Raw genomic sequence first — 17,961 nt, forward strand, 5'->3', positions numbered from 1 at the left:
TTCCGGTGTTTCATACTAATTTTTCTTTATGGGGTTAGTGTATCTTTGTCTTTTTCTTTAAGTTGCATCTACTGACGTATATACTGTTAGCACTGTTAGTTGCTGTTGTGTTAAAACTAAGACAAAGGCACTTGAGTATCTAATATAATCATTTTAAATAGACCTCTTATTTGTTTTTCTGTCCATTCAATCTGCTACACAGGAACTTCAGGTAAGACGATGCTATTTTCAATTCAGATGCACTAGTAGATGTTTTGCATCATTGCAGATTTATAACTGCATAACTGCTTTTTCCCCCCTTCGAGAGTATGTATGCCTATTTGCACATTTACACTGAGATGTGTGTGATAGAAGTATTTTTCTTGGTTGCTGTAGAAGGGAAATATTTTCTGAAGTATAAATATGAGATAGTTTTAAAATCTTTATATGTTTAGTTCTGGAAGTTGCATGATTATATCTCTTGAGAGAGAGTGAGTTTTTAAATATGATCCATGGAAATCCTATAATTTCTCATTAGGCAGTTGCACAGCTGGATTGGTTTTGCTGTTAAATTCTTTTATTAAAAGTGAAATCAAGAAGCTGCATCTAACAATATACCACATATACTGCCAATCAATTCCTTTTATTTTCCAGGAATTAGGAGCTATCTTTGGATGGTGACTATATTAAATTTCATCCAAATGAGGACCCTTTTCAAGAAAAAGGGGCCCGGTAATAATTACACTCAGACAACAGGCATAAGCTGGCATTATCCTGGGCAAACTGACCTATAATCACCCTGTATCTATGTCATATAGACTTACTCTAAGTAGGTACATTTGGGAGAACATATTTTGACCATCCAAGTTCCTTCAACAATAATTCTTATTTTTTGGAACTCCAGGATCAAAGAATACGATTTCCAACATTTCTGGAACAGTCAGTTGTGAATACTTTCTCATCTCAGTGTAAATCCTGAGTGGTTATTTAAGTTTGATAACTGACATATGCAAATTGTCCATCAGGAATAGTTAGCCATCTTCTAAATTTTCTCACACATAGAAAATCTCACTTAATCAGTGAAACACTCTTTTGGCTTTTGACCCTGTAGGTAACATAAAATGCAAATCTGACATTTGGGTGTGGGGAAGTTGGAAGGTGGCTCTCCCAATAGGGGTATTCCTGTGCTATGCCCAGTTGACTTTTAATCACCACCGACTTTAACGTAGACTAGGCTACTGTTCCATCTCAACCCCTCAGCTACCACCGAGGAAACAGTTTCAACATCTTTGCCTCTAATGGAGGTATTGCATCCTCTTGCAAGACACCCAGATATTGTTCCTGCAAGAACAACTTCCCTGACTCCCAGTTCCCATGCCTGATTGATTCAGATCTTCACCTGAGCTGCAATCAAATTAACAGCAATGGCAGTCTATACCCAGTGTAGCATTCTCTGGCCCTAGGTGTCTGTATTTCTCTGCAAGCTCAGTGCAGCCCAGGTTCAGTGTGGGAGACATCCAGAACTGCTGCCTGAGTTCATCTAACCCATCCATTGATTTGGTAGAAGAGAATCTGTTTTGGGAATTAGGTTTTACAGTTGTACGTTTTTCCCAGTAACTTTTACATTCTTTTTTCTCCGTATTGTAATCTCATTTTTCTTTACCCTCTTTATTTCTTCACACATTGAGTTTTCTTTTTCTTCCTAGAACTCTTGCCTCTTCCACATTTTTTTCATTTTTTCACTGAAACAGCTATTTTAAAACACCAGCACAACAGTCAGCCTTTTCTACCAGGAAAAAAAATCATTTGGTGGTAATTTATCACAGCACTTACAGATAAAAGGTACAAATACAGCTATAAACTATGGAAAGCATATTCTGAGTCTTATAATCAAACAGTCCTAAGAACAATCATAAATATCATAAATGGGGTGAATAATGCTAATTTCCATATCATATCCAGAATGTGTTCAGGATTCTTACCTGTTGCCTTCCACCATGAATAGCCAAAACAGACTTTGGAAAAGCTAAGCATCTATTATATGAGAGATCTGTGAGAATGGTAAGATTCATTTCATTAGGAGCCAGAAAAAACAGACCCTTAAAATCAGAGGAAGATTAATAAATTTAATGCTCATTAATTTTAATAGTAATTTACATCTCTCACTGAAATTATATTATTATGCTATTTACTGAGCTCTCATCAGAAAGTTATTTATGGGAGTTCCCTGGCGGCATAGTGGTTAGGATTCGGTGCTTTCACTGCAGAGGCCCAGGTTCAGTCCCTGGTCGGGGAACCATCCCACATGCCACGCGGTATGGCCAGAATACAAAAAAATAAAATAAAATAAAAATAAATAAAACATCACATTTAAAAAAAGTTATTTATGTCAGTGAACCATCAGTGTTTCAAATGACTGATATAAATAAGATCCTGGGCTAGATTTTATTCAGATTACCTATTTGTTTAGGTTAAAATTTGCTCACCAATGAGCTAGTAATATTTCTCCAGCTTTATTCCTATCTTAACAGAGAGAAAAATAAAACCCAGATTGGTTTTCAGAAAAAAAATTTTATGTGCATCACATAAGCTTATTTAATATCTGATGGTTTGCAGAGGAAATCTGAGCTATATCTAAAATCTTTAACACTTTACCTTGCCACTTAGCCCTGTTCTCAGTGCAAATGTACAATCCAGCAATAATCCTTGGTACCGAGTCAGTCCATTCGGGTCTAGGGAAGGAACTGTTTTCTATATTGGGACAATTATTTAAAGATGAGCCTAAAACAGAACTGAAGCCTTGCTGCTCTGGCCTCTGCGTAGTGCATGATTGTCCGACTGTGCCCAGCTGCTCTCTGATACCCCTTAACGCTGCATTTTATCTGTGAAAACTGCTGCGGCAGAAACAGCCTGGAATGTTTACCTAATGCTCTTCTACTTAATACCCAGGGGGTGTGGAACGTGCCACAAGCGGAGCTCCTACTTTTTCTCCTTCTGAAAAGAGTACTAAACAGGGGCGGGGTTTGGGGAGGGAACATCTCTTTTGAAGTTGTTTTAATATTAACAGTCTCGTTCTGACAGATTGTTGTTAACACGGATCATTTATAGAGTATCCCAAAATCAACTTGTTAAAACACAAGATGTTACCCACTGTGCCAGAGTAAGGTGTATAGTCATGTCTACCTATGGTTTAATCCTCATTTTGGTGAAAACAGTGTGCTTCTTACTACTTTTCACATCATGTGAGCAAAATGTTTGGTGCCCAAGGCCATGAGGGCTTGAGAGTTCATAATGAAAAATTTTGTTACTAAGCTGTGGCTAATCGACTGTGTAAAGGCGTGAGTGCAGGAGGGTTTGGGCCTTAAAAAAGCAGCTGATGGTGTGATTTCAGGGCGAGAGTATGGACAATTTCAACTGGGGAGTCCGCAGGCGTTCTCTGGATAGTCTGGACAAGTGCGATATGCAGCTTCTGGAGGAGCGCCAGCTTTCAGGAAGTTCTCCCAGCCTAAATAAAATGAACCACGAGGATTCCGATGAATCCTCCGAAGAGGAGGATCTCACCACCAGCCAGATCCTGGAGCACGCTGACCTAGTAAGTAGGAACTCTCCACCTACTCTTCCCAAGACGTTGGGAGACTTCTTTTTGTGATTCAAGCAGTAGTGCAGTTTCCAGTTGCAGCTAAAGAAACTTGCTACAGCTGCTAAACTCAACTCTGAAACATGAGGTGGTGTCTGATTCTAACCGGTCTCTTCTCTGTAGGTTGCAAATGGAAACAAACACTGGGGTTTTTATAAGCCCTGAATGCCATCAAATCCGTTCAGGCCTAGATTTTCCCCAAAAAACTTTTATTATGCTGAAATCTTTTTTTTTTTTTAATTCCTCAGACATCTGAAGTTTGAGGAAATATGACACAGACATTTTGATGGGGTTATCTGGAAATAGAGGTGTTTGTATTGTTCAGTGCTGGGCCTTGCCAGCCAGTGTGCTTAAGTTCTGATGACAGTGAAGTATGTATGTTAAACAGTTGTTACCTGTCCACCCAAAACTAGCTTGTCCATTGGTTTGTACTCTTATGTAAAGAATAATTAGAGCTTTTAAAGAATGGGAACGCCACACTCTGTTTTACTTCCTATGCTTTCTCAACAGATCATGAATCTCTCCCCTTCTGAAGAGACTCATCCCATGGAACTCACGACCACCTGCGATATGACCCCCGCTGACCCTCATGCCTTTAACACCAGAATGGCTAGCTTTGACGCTTCTCTGCCTGATATGAATAATCTTCAGATTTCTGAGGGTTCAAAGGTGAAGAGATTTTGGCAATCGTTGATTGTAGTTTTCTTTAAAAAAAAAATGTACTTCCAATTTTCTGAGCATTCTTAGCAGGTTATAAGTGGAGGGACTATCTTTCTTTTCTTTCTTTCTTTTTTGAAGTAGTTGAGTTTGTGCCCCTAAGCCTAGGTTTTGAAGTTGCTTTATTCTCACAGACCTGAGTAGCCATCTTGCTGTTGGTTGAAGGAGATTTGATTTGAGGTCCTTTTAAAATGAAACATTTTGCATTTTCCATAGAGCACGAACACTGGTCGTGTTTTGCCATTTGATTAATGGCAAAACAAATTGGTATATGTCGGAATTGCTGAGACTGGGAAACTGCTGTTCTTTGTCATGACTTTTATAAAACAATCTGCTAAGTGAGGTGTGGGTGTATGCGTGTATCGGGGGGAAATTTTTTCCTATGTAGGAACCAATTTTACAATCTGTACATTGATTCTGTTCTCGCCTTTGGCTGACTATCAGAAATTTCAATATCAATCACAGTATTATGCACAAAACTGTCCTAGCCAGGCTCTCTGAGGAGAAAAGTAAGTAAATGGATACAATTTCCTGATTTAAAAGGTCAGCTTTAAAAAAAAAAAAACTAAAAATGTGTATTTCATTTAAGGTTTATTTTATCAATATTTCCATAAATGACCTTGTCCATAAAACTATCAACTCCCACACTGTGTTCACATATGTGCCCACATAAATGCCCATTAGTACAGAATTTTATTTTCTTATATTAGAAATACCAAAACAACCTATTGCTGTTAGGATAAAGTTTTCTTTATCTTTAGTTTGGTTATGGTGGTATAAGTTTAAGGAGAAAATGAAATAGAAAAAAATTTACAAAAGTATATTCTTTCTGATGCTTCTACTAGAAAAATATAATACTGGCTATTCTGTATTCTTTTACAGTGTGCTAAAAAGTATGTCTGCAATCTAGCAAAATCTAATCTACTTTAAACCAAGGGCAACCAATGAAACCGCAATCACCTAAAAATATTGACGCTTAAAAAATAATTATTTCTAAGACTTCCCCATTGCAAAAGGACTATGCTCAGGATTCTTAGAATTAGCAGAGTCCTTTTTTAGCCAAAAAAGGGGCCAGAAAGAAAACTGTCTGAGATTAAACTTCATGGAAAGGACATCACAAAATAAATGTGAAGTTATTAGCATTTATTATTTCTCAGTCTTGCAGTAGTCATTTTCTCAACTTTTCTATTTTGAATGCTAAGTTATATAATTCCTTATACAAAGCATTGCCTAAGGAGTAATATTTTCATGGACTCACACAGAAATCTATCAAGGAATTCTGTCAAGGAAAGGCTGAGTCTAATTTCTGAAAAGCTATATCTGTTTTTCACATCAGCTGGGCTTCTACAATGTTTGATGTATCTGTGATGTCAGAAAGAGAAAATAGAAAATATTTTTATAAGAACTCAGCCCACCCCTAATAGATTAAGTCTATATACACTAATAACCCAGGCCAGTCAGCAGTCTCGTTGGAACCACTCTAGTTTTAAAAAGCAGGAAGATGTAAATCAACTATACTCCAATAAAAATTAATTTAAAAATAAATAAATAATAAAATAAAATATAGTGCTCTGCCCACTCATCAGACACAAGAAAGCAGTGAATCTTCTGGCCAAAATTAAGCTGGTTAACTGCATGGCTATCAACCTAGACAGTTACTGTTTACATTCAAAATTTGGGGTAAATGATAAATGAGTTTAACAACAACAAAAGAAATTATATGAAGTGGACCATTAATGAAATTCTAACTGGACAGAAACTAAATATTTTTTAATGGCAATAGTAAATGTTTTAAAGATAAAAAAATAAAATAAATAAAAAGCAAGAAGCAGCAGATATGGATATGCCTCTGAAACACAGTATTTATGAGCAATTCCTTCAAAGACATGAGATAACCTATTTCCCTAACATATCTGTAAACATTTCTAATTTCCCTATTTAATCCTAGACCCAAAATACTAAATGGGCAGCCAGATGTCAGCCCACGATAACTCTCTAATTCATATATACATCTATTTCGCCTTGATTTTGTTTTTGTTTTAAGAAAATGACTCACTGAACCACGTATGTGTGATTTCTTCCTCTCCTCTTCTGCTCTGTGATCCAGTTGCCTTCCTTCCTCTCCCAAAGAACAATCAGTTCTCCAGATGATTTCCCCCTGGCCCAGGTTCAAGCCCAGCCTCTTTTTCCATTTGACTTGCTACGTCTTTTTCCTGCCCCTCGGTGATCCCAGCTCTGCCTGCCCTAGAGCCCTTTCATCTCGCAGATCATTCTACATTTTATAGCAACGTGAGAGCAGCCTCTCATATCTGTTATCTTCAAGGGATATTCCCAAGAGTAAAGCATATGTGTATATGGATCTCGGAGGATTTTCAGCATGGAAAGGCCTGTCAACGTGGCAGGCTTGGTGAATAACTCTGGATCACTTGTGAGCACCGCAGACACTTCTGGAGCCTTTATTATGCCAGGCACTGACAATTCTAAATTCTAGTTTCCACAGGTAATATTGGACATATTATATAATATATTGGAGAGTTAACTCCAGATAACTTGCTTTAGAAGACTGGGGTTGTACAATGAAAAGAGTTCTGAATCAGAGATGGTGTCTCCAGTCCCAGCTCTGGCTCTGATTATATACCTGATATTAGGCACGTCCTTTTCCCACGTGGAGCAGCTGTTTCCTCGTCTATAAAATATGGAGATTGGACCAGGGGGTCTCTACGGTCTCTTCCAAGTTTAGCATTTTATACTTCATAAGCGTGGGTCAAATATGGTAATCTACTGAGAGCCTCTTTGGGAACTCTCCCGGAAAAGACTGAAAAGAAGATAAAGAACAGTACTTCAGAGAATTCTTGAGCTCAGTTATAGAAATTGACTCTACCGTAGCTAGAAGACAAATGCCCCCACTTTCTATTACTCTCAGGATTGCAGATTTTCCTATGGATAGTCTTACATGTTGGGGGATTCTTTTCTCTTTTTACGTTCCCAGGTCAGCGCTGCCCAGGAGGCGGAGGACGCCACCGTGCACGAGGATGATCTTTCCAGCTCCATCAACGAGCTCCCGGCAACTTTCGAATGCAGCGATAGCTTCAGCCTGGATATGACCGAGGCAGAAGAAAAAGGCAGTCGAGCGCTGGACCAGTTTACTCTTGCCAGGTGAAGAGTGTACAGGGCACATCGTACTGGCTTCGCTCCCACTCCAGTTAAATGTCAGGCTTATGCTGCTGGGACTTCCTAACAAAGGAGTCCAAGCGGACATATAACTTGGAGGGCTCTTGGCGGGTGGGAATCCTCCAACCCCCAGAGCAGGGCCTTATGCGGAACCCATAAAGCCCTGGAGTAACGTAAAAAGCCAGAGGGGAGCCTGGGGACATGGTCCAGGCCTTGTAAGCTTTGAAAATAAGCAAGCTTGGCAAGGCTTGGAAATAGGGAGTTCTTTTCATTTTGAGTTAAAAGACCAGAACAAGAGGCCCCTTCTAAGCCAAATACCTACTCTTTTTTTAAGTGGGTGGCTTTCAGCCTCGTGGCTGACATTTCTGAGACAAGTGAGATCTAGTCAGAGAATACAAATAGGAAAAAATATAGAGAGGATAGATTTTTAAAAACCCCACTAATGTGGCATCTAGAATAAATCACAAATAGTAATGCTACAGATTTACTTTAGGAGAAGAAAGTCAGAATCCTAAAATCACTCCTCTGAACGCTGAAAATAAGAATGAAGTAAAAGCTTCTGATGTGGCTGGACAGAGGCCTTCTGTTATGGTGACCCATATCCGTCCATCAGAGAAACAGCTTACGGTGATACCTAGAGAAGAACTTTGACTTTTCACAGTTCGTTCATTCTTCTCTCCTTTCTTCGTTCCTCTCTGTCTCCCCCTGCATTTCTCTTTTTTCATTTCCTTTCCTCTCTCTGCCCTTTTCTTCTGGGCATTTATGTATCTGCACCCACTAATACTGTCCCTCCACAAACGAAAAGTGAAAAGATTCAGAAATTTACTTATCACTTATTGTATTGAAAAATGAAAAGGACTACAATGGGCCACAGCACAGGAATGGATGTATCCTGTGTGCGGGGAAAGGCTGTCCAGGAAAGTGAGGGGCAGTTACTGAAGGCTAAAAGAGGCACCGAATCTATAAAGGAAATCCGAGTGCGAGGAATCCCAGAAATTCTACAGGTGAAAATTCTCTTTTCTGGAGTCAGAAAAGAATCTTGGAGAGACCTCTGAATGGGAGCCAGGCTCCCAAAGCGACCCCAGCGGGAGGAGTGGGCAGAATGGGTGCCTCGGGGTGAGAACTAACACAGGCTGGCAAAGGAGAGGAGGACGCCACTTCCTGACGCTGCCGTTTGCCTTCTTCCAGCTTTGGAGAAGGGGAGAGGGGAGTCTCGCCGCCCCCCTCGCCCTTCTTCTCGGCCATCCTCGCTGCGTTTCAGCCCGCGGCCTGTGACGACGCGGAGGAGGCGTGGCGCAGTCATGTCAACCAGCTGCTGTGCGACTCGGACGGCTCCTGCGCCGTGTACACGTTCCACGTGTTCTCCTCCTTGTTCAAGGTACGGCGCCCGCGGAGGGGGCCACAGACGCGCAGGGGCTGCGGTCTCTTCGGGGAGCCAGCCGGCCTCCAGCTGAAGGGGTTAAGTGCAGGGTTTATACTACTTTGTCCTCCTGACATCCTTCAGTCTCCTCTGACTTCATCCTTTCTTCTCCTCGACCTTCATCTACTCAGCCTTCTCAGGCTGGCACTGTGGAGACGCTGCGCTCAGGGATTCAGGCCGCCGTGCTGTGCCCCTCGCTCCCCCACTCTGGTTTTCACTGGCATCATCAGTCCCAGGCAGGCAGCCAGGTCTTCAGGACCACAGGGTGGCACCTTCTGCCAAGCCCAGCCTCCATCTCTTCTTTCCGCTTAGACCTCTCCTCTGTCTTTTTAATTCACTGTGTTTTTCCTTGTCTTTTATCTTTCCCCACCATGAAGTCCTTCAACGTGCCAGCCAGTGAAACTTTTCTAGAGGTTGAGTTCTGCTGAGTATATCACGAGAGAGGCAAGGTAACGTAGCTGGACTGAGGGATGGAGTCCTCTGATCTCCTTCAGCAAGAGCCATGGGAAAGGCAGGGAAATGAGGAATTACATAAAAAGTGGAAAATGAAAACACTGGGATCATCTGCTTTAAATGATTTCAAATTCAGGAAGCCGTACTTTAGTTAACATAAAAGTCAACTTGGTTTTTGAGCCTGGAGGCCCTTCCATTTAGGAGAAGCATATACCAGTAGTACTCAGAGCTAGTTTCTCAGTATTCTGAGTGTTACTCATGCTGCTGTCTCTCAAGGTTTTCAATTTACTTTTCGTGAGACCTGTTAGAAAACTGAATGGACAAAAACTAAGGTGGTGTCTGAGATGCACTGGGGGCTGGAGGGACTGTTAGCCTTAAGACAGAAAACAATGGGCTGCTGAAAGATGAGAATCCAGAGACACCCTAACATTAAGCCAGACGGAAATTTTAAAACAACAACAACTATCCACAAGCTACCATTTGAGGTAAATTTAATTGTTAAGGATTCAGGAGCAAAGTCATTTATTATATTGTTCTAAAGTCAATTTGTAAATAATGGTTAATAATGTATATTTAAGTCTGTGTGTTGTAGTAATTTTTTCTTATTACAGTTGCTAGACCCTTCATGCTCAATTTTATAGTCCTGAGCAGTACGTTTCCCTCTGCCGAGAACTGTCATCCCCTCTTTTCCCACAGCTGTGCTCCCAATGACATGCAAATCCCTGATTGGCTGTCACTTCAGTGAATGACGCCTTCCTTTACCTCTTTCTGCCTGCCCCCCACACACACACTTGGGATCCTGAGCCAATTGTAGTTGTTTCTGTTATACTTGTCACACTTGTTTAGGTGTCTGTCTCCCGGGCAAGGGCAGGTAATGGTGTCTTGCTTTGATTCCCCAGCAGCTGGCACACAGTGGCTCACACACAGTAGCTGCTCAGTAAATGCAGAAAGAATGAATGGGGGAAAAAAACCTTTTTAATGTAAATCTTAAACGTACAGTTTCTGACTTAATGCCAGTATGGCAATAGACTGTCATGTGAGCTGGGACGTGGGGCTGGGCCCTGGGAGGTACATTGGGGTTTGGACTTTTTTTCATCAGCGTATTGGACCAATTTCTAAGGAGCTTATCCACAACAATAATAATACAAATGTGTACCTCCTATTTCAGTTTTTAATATTACATTTAGCTTTAAGAACTTTCTCAGCTACCATCAAATGCTCTGTGATTGAGAGCAACACGGGTAGCAAAATCGGTATTAATCCAATATGCTGGAAATGAAACACATTTCAGACATGCAGTCTGTTAATCTTTCGTCATGTCCTCACCATGGCTGTTTACTGTTTTCTAACATTTTTCCTGTGAGTCTGGACACCACGTTTCCCTGTATTTGGTTGGATTTTGGACGGGGTAGAGAGCAGGTAATTGCAAAAATAATTTGGTTTTAAAAACAAGGAAATGGTTTCTAAAGGTCCAGCATGGGTGGCTTTCCAAGTGTCTCAGTCAGTGTATTTCCTTCCTGCTGCTCCTGTGTTAGAATATTGTCATTTGATCACACAGTGTCACCAAATTATATGATATTTTTATATGGAAGTCATATGTGGCTCTGAAGTTCCCTGAAAGATCTAGCTTCTCAGTACAATAAAAAACAAACCCAGGGACTTCCCTGGTGGTCCAGTGGTTAGGACTCCACGCTGCCACTGCAGGGGGCACAGGTTCGATCCCTGGTCAGGGAACTAAGATCCTGCAAGCTGCTCAGAACAGCCAAAAAAATTTTTTTAATACAAAAATGAGCCCAGATCTCACCATATCCTTAAGTAAGATGGAAAGAAACCAACCTATTTGCAGGACCTGGATCCTACTCCCGGCTCTGCCACTCCACTAGCTGGTGACACGTGGCATTTCCTGTTCCTTTCAGCAGCAACATTCTGTCGAGTTTTTTTTTTTAATTGCACATAAAACTAAAAACACCATAAAGACATACATATGTATTATAACAAGATTCTCAGAGGTATTAAATAAAAAATAAACAATATGCAACATGGTAGGCATTTTTCTAGTATAACTTGTAAGGAACCAAGAGCCTGCTGCTGTTTTGGGGACCTGCTAATTTCCCCATAACAGGGCAGAGAGGATTTCTCGTGGGTTAGATTCTCCAACTCAAGAGGTACGACATCTCTTGGGGGAAAGCCAGTGCCTACAACCAGAATTATTTTTTGGTTAAATATTTTGTTCCTTTTGTTAAAGATGTTGTGTGTTGGAAGTTGGGGCTAAAAATGTTCTCATTTTGGCACTGACACGGGCCCAGTGAGTCAGATTCTTCCCAATTATGGTTTTTCTTCAGGCAGTGTAGGGGGAATAGTAACATTTAGGAAGCATTATAGGTTAATGGAAGGGATATGAACTTAGAAGTCAAGCTCATCCTTACTCTTTCACTTACTAGTTGCATGACCTTGAGTCCTTTAACCTCTCTTAACCTCAGTTCCTTCACCTGGTTGTGAGGATTGATGAGTTGATGTGTGCAAAGCTATCGGACAGTTACAGACTCCTAATCAGAGGCGCTCTCACAGGGAGACAGGTCCCATGAATTTACTCTTTCATTCGTCAGAGGCTTTATGGCCCATTTTAGTGCTCTATCTCAGGGAGCTGTGATCTTGGGAAACAGATTATATCTCATGACCTTTTTCTTCTCACCCACATTGAAATAATCTCAGAAATTCTCACTCATCTGACAAACACGCTAGGCAGACTCAGGCTGCCGACCGGCGCTGACAGTCAGCAAAAAGCAAAAGCAGGATTTATTTAAAAGATTATATGAGCACCCACGCATTGGGAATTGACATTTTAGGAAGAAACTTTGTTCACACTGGGTGATTACTCACTTGACTTAAGACATTCACTCTGCCCCTATCACCCCCCCGCCACTACATGGAGGACCTGTGCTCATTTGATAGTTTTATGAAGATTAGAAAATAGTTTTTTCTAGTACAAAAGTTAAAACGTGGCCGTTTACAAATAGTAATTATGTTGCCTTTCAGAATATTCAGAAAAGGTTCTGCTTCCTAACCTGTGATGCGGCCAGTTACCTTGGAGACAACCTCCGGGGCATCGGATCCAAGTTCGTCAGCTCTTCCCAGATGCTCACCTCCTGCTCCGAGTGCCCCACGCTTTTCGTGGACGCCGAGACCGTGAGTATCTCAGGCCTGCTCCCGCGGCAAATGGCCTGCCCAGCTGATGGTATGGAACTTCAGGGAAGCACACCTGTGTTGTGGTTTGTTTGAAAGACACTCTCAGTGTTTGCGAGCAGCGCTCTGTTGTTCTATGAGTCCCAGAGGCCTGGGCCGGCACAGGAATGACTCTGCATGGCCAGCCCAAGCCAGGGCAGTCACTGCAGGGAATCAGGAGGAGGACCCCCTCTGTGCTCCCTTCGCGGCCTTGTCGCTTCTCTCCGATGACTCTTGACTTTGAAGGCTGAGAATATGGTGAGCTAGCCCCCCAGAGCAGACCTAGCCAGTACCCACGATGCCAGGTTGGCTAGGCGGATGGGTCCCCAGAGGCAACGATGTTACCACTTTCCCTACTTCCAAGAGACTGAATGCCCTCTGGATGGATTCGTCCAGCCGAACTGCAAATGATGAGTTTAAAAGCAGGAGTCCCCAACCCCCAGGCCATGGACCGGTGCCAGTCCGCAGCCTGTTAGGAACCAGGCCATAGAGCCGAGGTAGGCGGCGGGTGGGCGGGCGGGTGAGCGAAGCTCCATCTGCCGCTCCCCACGGCTCACATTACTGCCTGGACCACCCCTCCCCCACCCACCCCACCCCGTCTGCGGAAAAATCGTCTTCCACGAAACCGGTCCCTGGTGCCTAAAAGGTTGGGGACCACTGGTTTAAAGGATGATTAAAACAGTCCCTGGCTGACTGCTGAATCATGACTTTATAAATACAAAATCAGTTTGAAAACCTATTTGGCGGTCTGTCTTCACATTGCTTGGAGTATTACTGGATGAAGACACTAGAGTCCATGCATAAAATGGATGCTGTATCTTAATGTGGGCTTCTGTGGAATACTTGTTAAGATTTGTCCATCTATACTGATATGGGGAAGATGGATATTTTCACAGGAGATTTTGATTAGCAGTATCCAATGCAATTGCCGCTGATAGTGGAGCTAAATTACAAACTGCACAGCTTATTAAAATGGATGCTACCAACCCCCCCCCCCCGCCCCACACTTTACATCTAAATATACTTCTCTTTTCTCTCTGCATAGCCATGCCTTTGTCTAGGTGTCTCTCTGGAAGTTGTTTTAATACAAATTATTTTGCTGTCTTTAGCTCCTTTCTTGTGGACTTTTGGACAAGCTCAAGTTCAGTGTTTTGGAACTGCAAGAATATTTGGACACCTACAACAACAGAAAAGAGGCCACCCTCTCAGTAAGCTTTTATGTTTCTGTGCATATACATTTAGTTAAAACCAGATGAACCCAACCACTGTGAGCTCTTGGGAGGCGATGTGATTTACCCAAGAGAGGCTCTTTTGGGAGAAGACAGATTTCATCTATTCTTCTGTGAAGGACTACAGTTCCAGCTTAATGGTGGCAGAACTGTCAGTACTATGGATTATATAAAAATTATACCTACAAAAGAGAAATTTTTCAGCTTTCGATTTTAGCCCTATAATTTCCCTACCAAGAAATTGGGGAAAGTGGGTATCTGCTTAATATGTCAGTTTATCAACATTATAACTTTTCTTTTCTCAGAAATTTAAAATTGTTAATTACTTCCTTCCAGTGTTCGCCTCACCCAAAACTGGTTGAGATGGATCTCATCTCTCTTCTCCTTTTTTTTTTTTTTTTGCGGTACGCGGGCCTCTCACTGCTGTGGCCTCTCCCGTTGTGGAGCACAGGCTCCGGACGCGCAGGCTCAGCGGCCATGGCTCACGGGCCCAGCCGCTCCGCGGCATGTGGGATCCTGCCAGACCGGGGCACGAACCCATGTCCCCTGCATCGGCAGGCGGACTCTCAACCACTGTGCCACCAGGGAGGCCCCTCTCTTCTCCTTTTAACCACTCTCGGTAGCTGCTTCTCCGTCTCTGTGGTTTCTCTTGGCCTCGGCTCCTGCTCTTTACTTTTTTCTTCCTTCAAAGATGTAAATTGTAAAATGTTAGAGCCAGAAGTGATTCAGAAACCATCCATGCAAACCCCCTGATTTCCAACAACTTCCATGTGTAATTTCCATGGAGCACTTCCTATCATACACCAGTCACTGTAAAAAGAACATGGATTTTTAAGTCAGATGGACTTGAGTTCAAATTGCAGCTCAGTTACTTAAGGGTTAGTGACCTTGGGTAAGTTACCTCCTCTCATCTCAGATTCATCATCTATAAGACAGTGATAATAGTAATTTGCAGAACTGTTGTAAGAACATAACGATTATAACAGTCATAGCAGCTGTCATTTCCTGAGTCCTTTCTATGTATCCAACAACCTGATAAGTTACATCTCTTAACTTAAATCATGTAATGCTTACAACTACCCTGGGAGTTGCTATTATTATTCTCATTAGCTAGGAGGTAGCATAGCGGTATTGAAACCCAGGTCTGTGGGATTCAAAGGTCCATGCTCGTAACCACAACACGATATTGCCTTTAAAATAGAAATAATATATGTAAACTGCCCAGCACAAGTGCATCATACATAGAAGATATTCATTCTAAAGTTACTGGGTTTTTGTTTCTTCTTGTTCTTATCTCATGACCTGTCAAAGAGAGTTCTGACATTCTACTGCAACAATTCCCTTTGTCTTCTATTTCTGTGGCTCTTTCGCTGTCATTGATTTCCAGCTTCTCAGTCATCAGTTAATAAAAGTAATCCTTTCATTCTGGTTGGTGAACGAGCCAGTCTTTTGATGTCAAGTGTGAGTTTCTGTTCTTCAGTGCTTATTGTTTTCTGCCCAAAGGTTCCTTTCACATCTATACTAGTTACTATTCCAGATACTTAAGACCGGCAGAATCTTTAAATAGCTGGGCTATTACTATAATAGCCTTTCTTACAGTGAAATAGACCTGCCTCCCAGAAGCCACCTCAAAATAACAGAGGAGAAGGTGTTCCATGAGTCAGGATGCATTGTCCAGGATGACCCAGCCTGCGAGGAAGTGTTGGACCTGTCTCCTAACCTCAGTCGTATGAAAGGTTTCTAACCATATGTGAATTTAATCTATACATAAATTTGGAATGGTCTGGTGAAACCATTCTTCAGGGTGATACATCACAACACTGAAATGATAAATGTTGAAATTTTTAAATGACCATCACTGAACCCATCTAAGCAGATATTTTAATTTCAAATTATTAATCTTTAACCAAAAAGTTTTCAAAAAGTCATTATATAAAAATTTTATTTTACTGTGATTAGAAGCTTAATCTATTTTTCCTGACAGAATTGATTGTAAGAACATTCTTAGGACATCACCGAATTTACCTATGTCTGTATCTCTTTCTGACAACAGTGGCTTGCAAACTGTAAGGCGACATTTGCAGGAGGATCAAGAGATGGAGTAATTACCTGTCAACCAGGGGACTCAGAAGAAAAGGTAATAAAAGCCTGTTAGAGTTTATCTTTTCTGTGCTCTGACTGTGTGTTGGTGTTGATCTACCCAAGAAGCGTGGAACTTGAAAAAGGAAGAGGCAGAATGAGTCATCCCATACATTCACATGACACCTATAGAGTAAGAAAGAATGACATTGGCACCAAGCATGACTGTGTTGATGGGATTTGGGACGGGCGGTCTTCTTTTTGGAAAAGTAGAAGTATAAAAATAACCTTTCTGCTCGACACTAACTATACTAACCATTTCCTAATAAATCTATTCTTCATTCAGAATATAAAACCAAATGTCATTAATTCTTCACTGAACCACTTAGTTCCTTCAATGAAGAAAGTCTTTGTTGACCTTTCAGCAATCACTCAGACTTTTTTTTTCCTCATTTAGAATTGCTTTAAGTACACACCTCAGACCAGCTGGCTTATAAACGTACGTCATATTGTAAGGGAAACTGGGCAGAAAAGTGTGAACAGATTAAGATCATTCAATTCTGCAGTTACTCCTGTGACCCCCGTGGTGGGTACAACAGTGAATTCTGCTCCAGGTGGAGCTTCTGATCTGTTCAGGGAGATGGACGTTAACCAGCAGTCATACATGTGTAAACCGTGACAAGTGCCCTTAAGGAAAGGAAGGAACAGTAAAGCTATGAAAGAATACAGAAGAGAACCTGGCCTACCAGGAGGGCAGGTCTGGGATGGCTTCTCCACAAGGTACCATCTAAGTGGAGATCTCGGCTCTGAGCTAGTGCAGGGGGGTGGGTGTGCAAAGGCCCCGAGGCAGGAGGGAACCTGCCCCTTTCCAAGGACTGACGAGAGCCTGTGGGGCTGGGCGTGTAGACAGTGACAGGGAGAAAAGTCTGAGTCTGAAGAAGCTGCACAAGCCAGACCATGCAGGGCTTTGGGTGCTTATCTTAACAGCAATGGTGGGCAATTAAAAGTTGTAACAGGTGGGTGTGATCAGAGTGGGGCTCACCCACTCTGCTGTGGAAATGGACGGAAGTGGGCAAGCGTGGATTTGGGAAGACAAGTTAGGGGGCTGCTGATGGGTCTAGGCAGAGAGGTCACCTTGTAATGACATTGTCACACCTAGAAAAGCCCGTTCGAGTGTGCATCCTTCAGAGGATGAGAAATCGTTTCCAGGGTGGGCCTTGAGGAGAAATGACAGTGTCAGTCCATCTCAATATTGATCTTATATCCAGAGTTGGAAGAGAGATTATTTTTCTGATTAGAGCTATCATTTGGCTTCCATCCCAAAGCAAAACCCAACAGATGTTTGACCTCAGAGCACTGCTTACCCTCCATTGATTCACTCCAGCTCTCTTTTTTAAGTCAGATTCTCTATCTTCTGGAATAGTTTGAAGTTGCCAGTTATTCTGAGCACCCTTTGCATGGGGACAAGTGGAAGGGGGAGATAGGAAGTGAGCTTTGACTTGAAGAATCTATGTCTGGATATAAATTGCGAAGTCAACATGCCAAAACTTATTCCACGTGTGTATTCTATGTCAGAGAAGCGTAGACTTTATGGAATAGTACTTACCTTACTAAACCTAGCAAACTCTTGAGCAGTTAGAGATGTCAGTCGGCCAGAGATGGTGACCAAGTACAGATAGGCGTGTGAAGTGTTCCCACCCCAAGCCCTACCCCAACCGGTCTGGTCTTTGCCACTAGCTGATTTCTAGTCATTCTTAACTGGTAACGTAAGTGAGAAATTGCTGTGGAATTGTTTGTGGAACAGAATATAGCTCTTTGTTGGATGCTGAGTATTTATTTTCTGATTTTTCTTCTATTCTCAACATGAAGTTGTAGACATCAAGGTAATGAGGAAAGGTTACACACTGGTAGCCTGTAAGATGTAACCAATTCAGACATGTTTTATTCAGCTTGTACAATTTAAATTGGACCCAACAGTTTAAACTTAAAATTGTTCACACGTACACTCAAAACAGCGTTCCTGGCATCTCTTGAAAAAAGAGAAAAAAGAGGTA

At 41.9% G+C, this 17,961-nt stretch overlaps 1 protein-coding gene across 2 annotated transcripts in view; it reads left to right on the forward strand.

The window, feature by feature from the left end:
- Window positions 1-17,961, forward strand: part of FRY (FRY microtubule binding protein) — a gene marked incomplete at its 5' end in the record, with an annotated part of 329,047 nt that overhangs the window by 292,504 nt on the left and 18,582 nt on the right. For both annotated transcript variants that reach the window (XM_082859749.1, XM_082859750.1), the window contains 7 exons: window positions 3,371-3,571; window positions 4,127-4,285; window positions 7,323-7,489; window positions 8,693-8,882; window positions 12,414-12,563; window positions 13,709-13,807; window positions 15,882-15,965. In XM_082859749.1, the coding sequence (XP_082715875.1) occupies window positions 3,371-3,571; window positions 4,127-4,285; window positions 7,323-7,489; window positions 8,693-8,882; window positions 12,414-12,563; window positions 13,709-13,807; window positions 15,882-15,965 (1,050 nt within the window). The remainder of the gene's footprint in view (window positions 1-3,370; window positions 3,572-4,126; window positions 4,286-7,322; window positions 7,490-8,692; window positions 8,883-12,413; window positions 12,564-13,708; window positions 13,808-15,881; window positions 15,966-17,961) is intronic.

This window comes from Leucopleurus acutus (assembly GCF_964270905.1).
Source record: "Leucopleurus acutus genome assembly, chromosome: 18".
Classification (NCBI taxonomy): domain Eukaryota; kingdom Metazoa; phylum Chordata; class Mammalia; order Artiodactyla; family Delphinidae; genus Leucopleurus; species Leucopleurus acutus.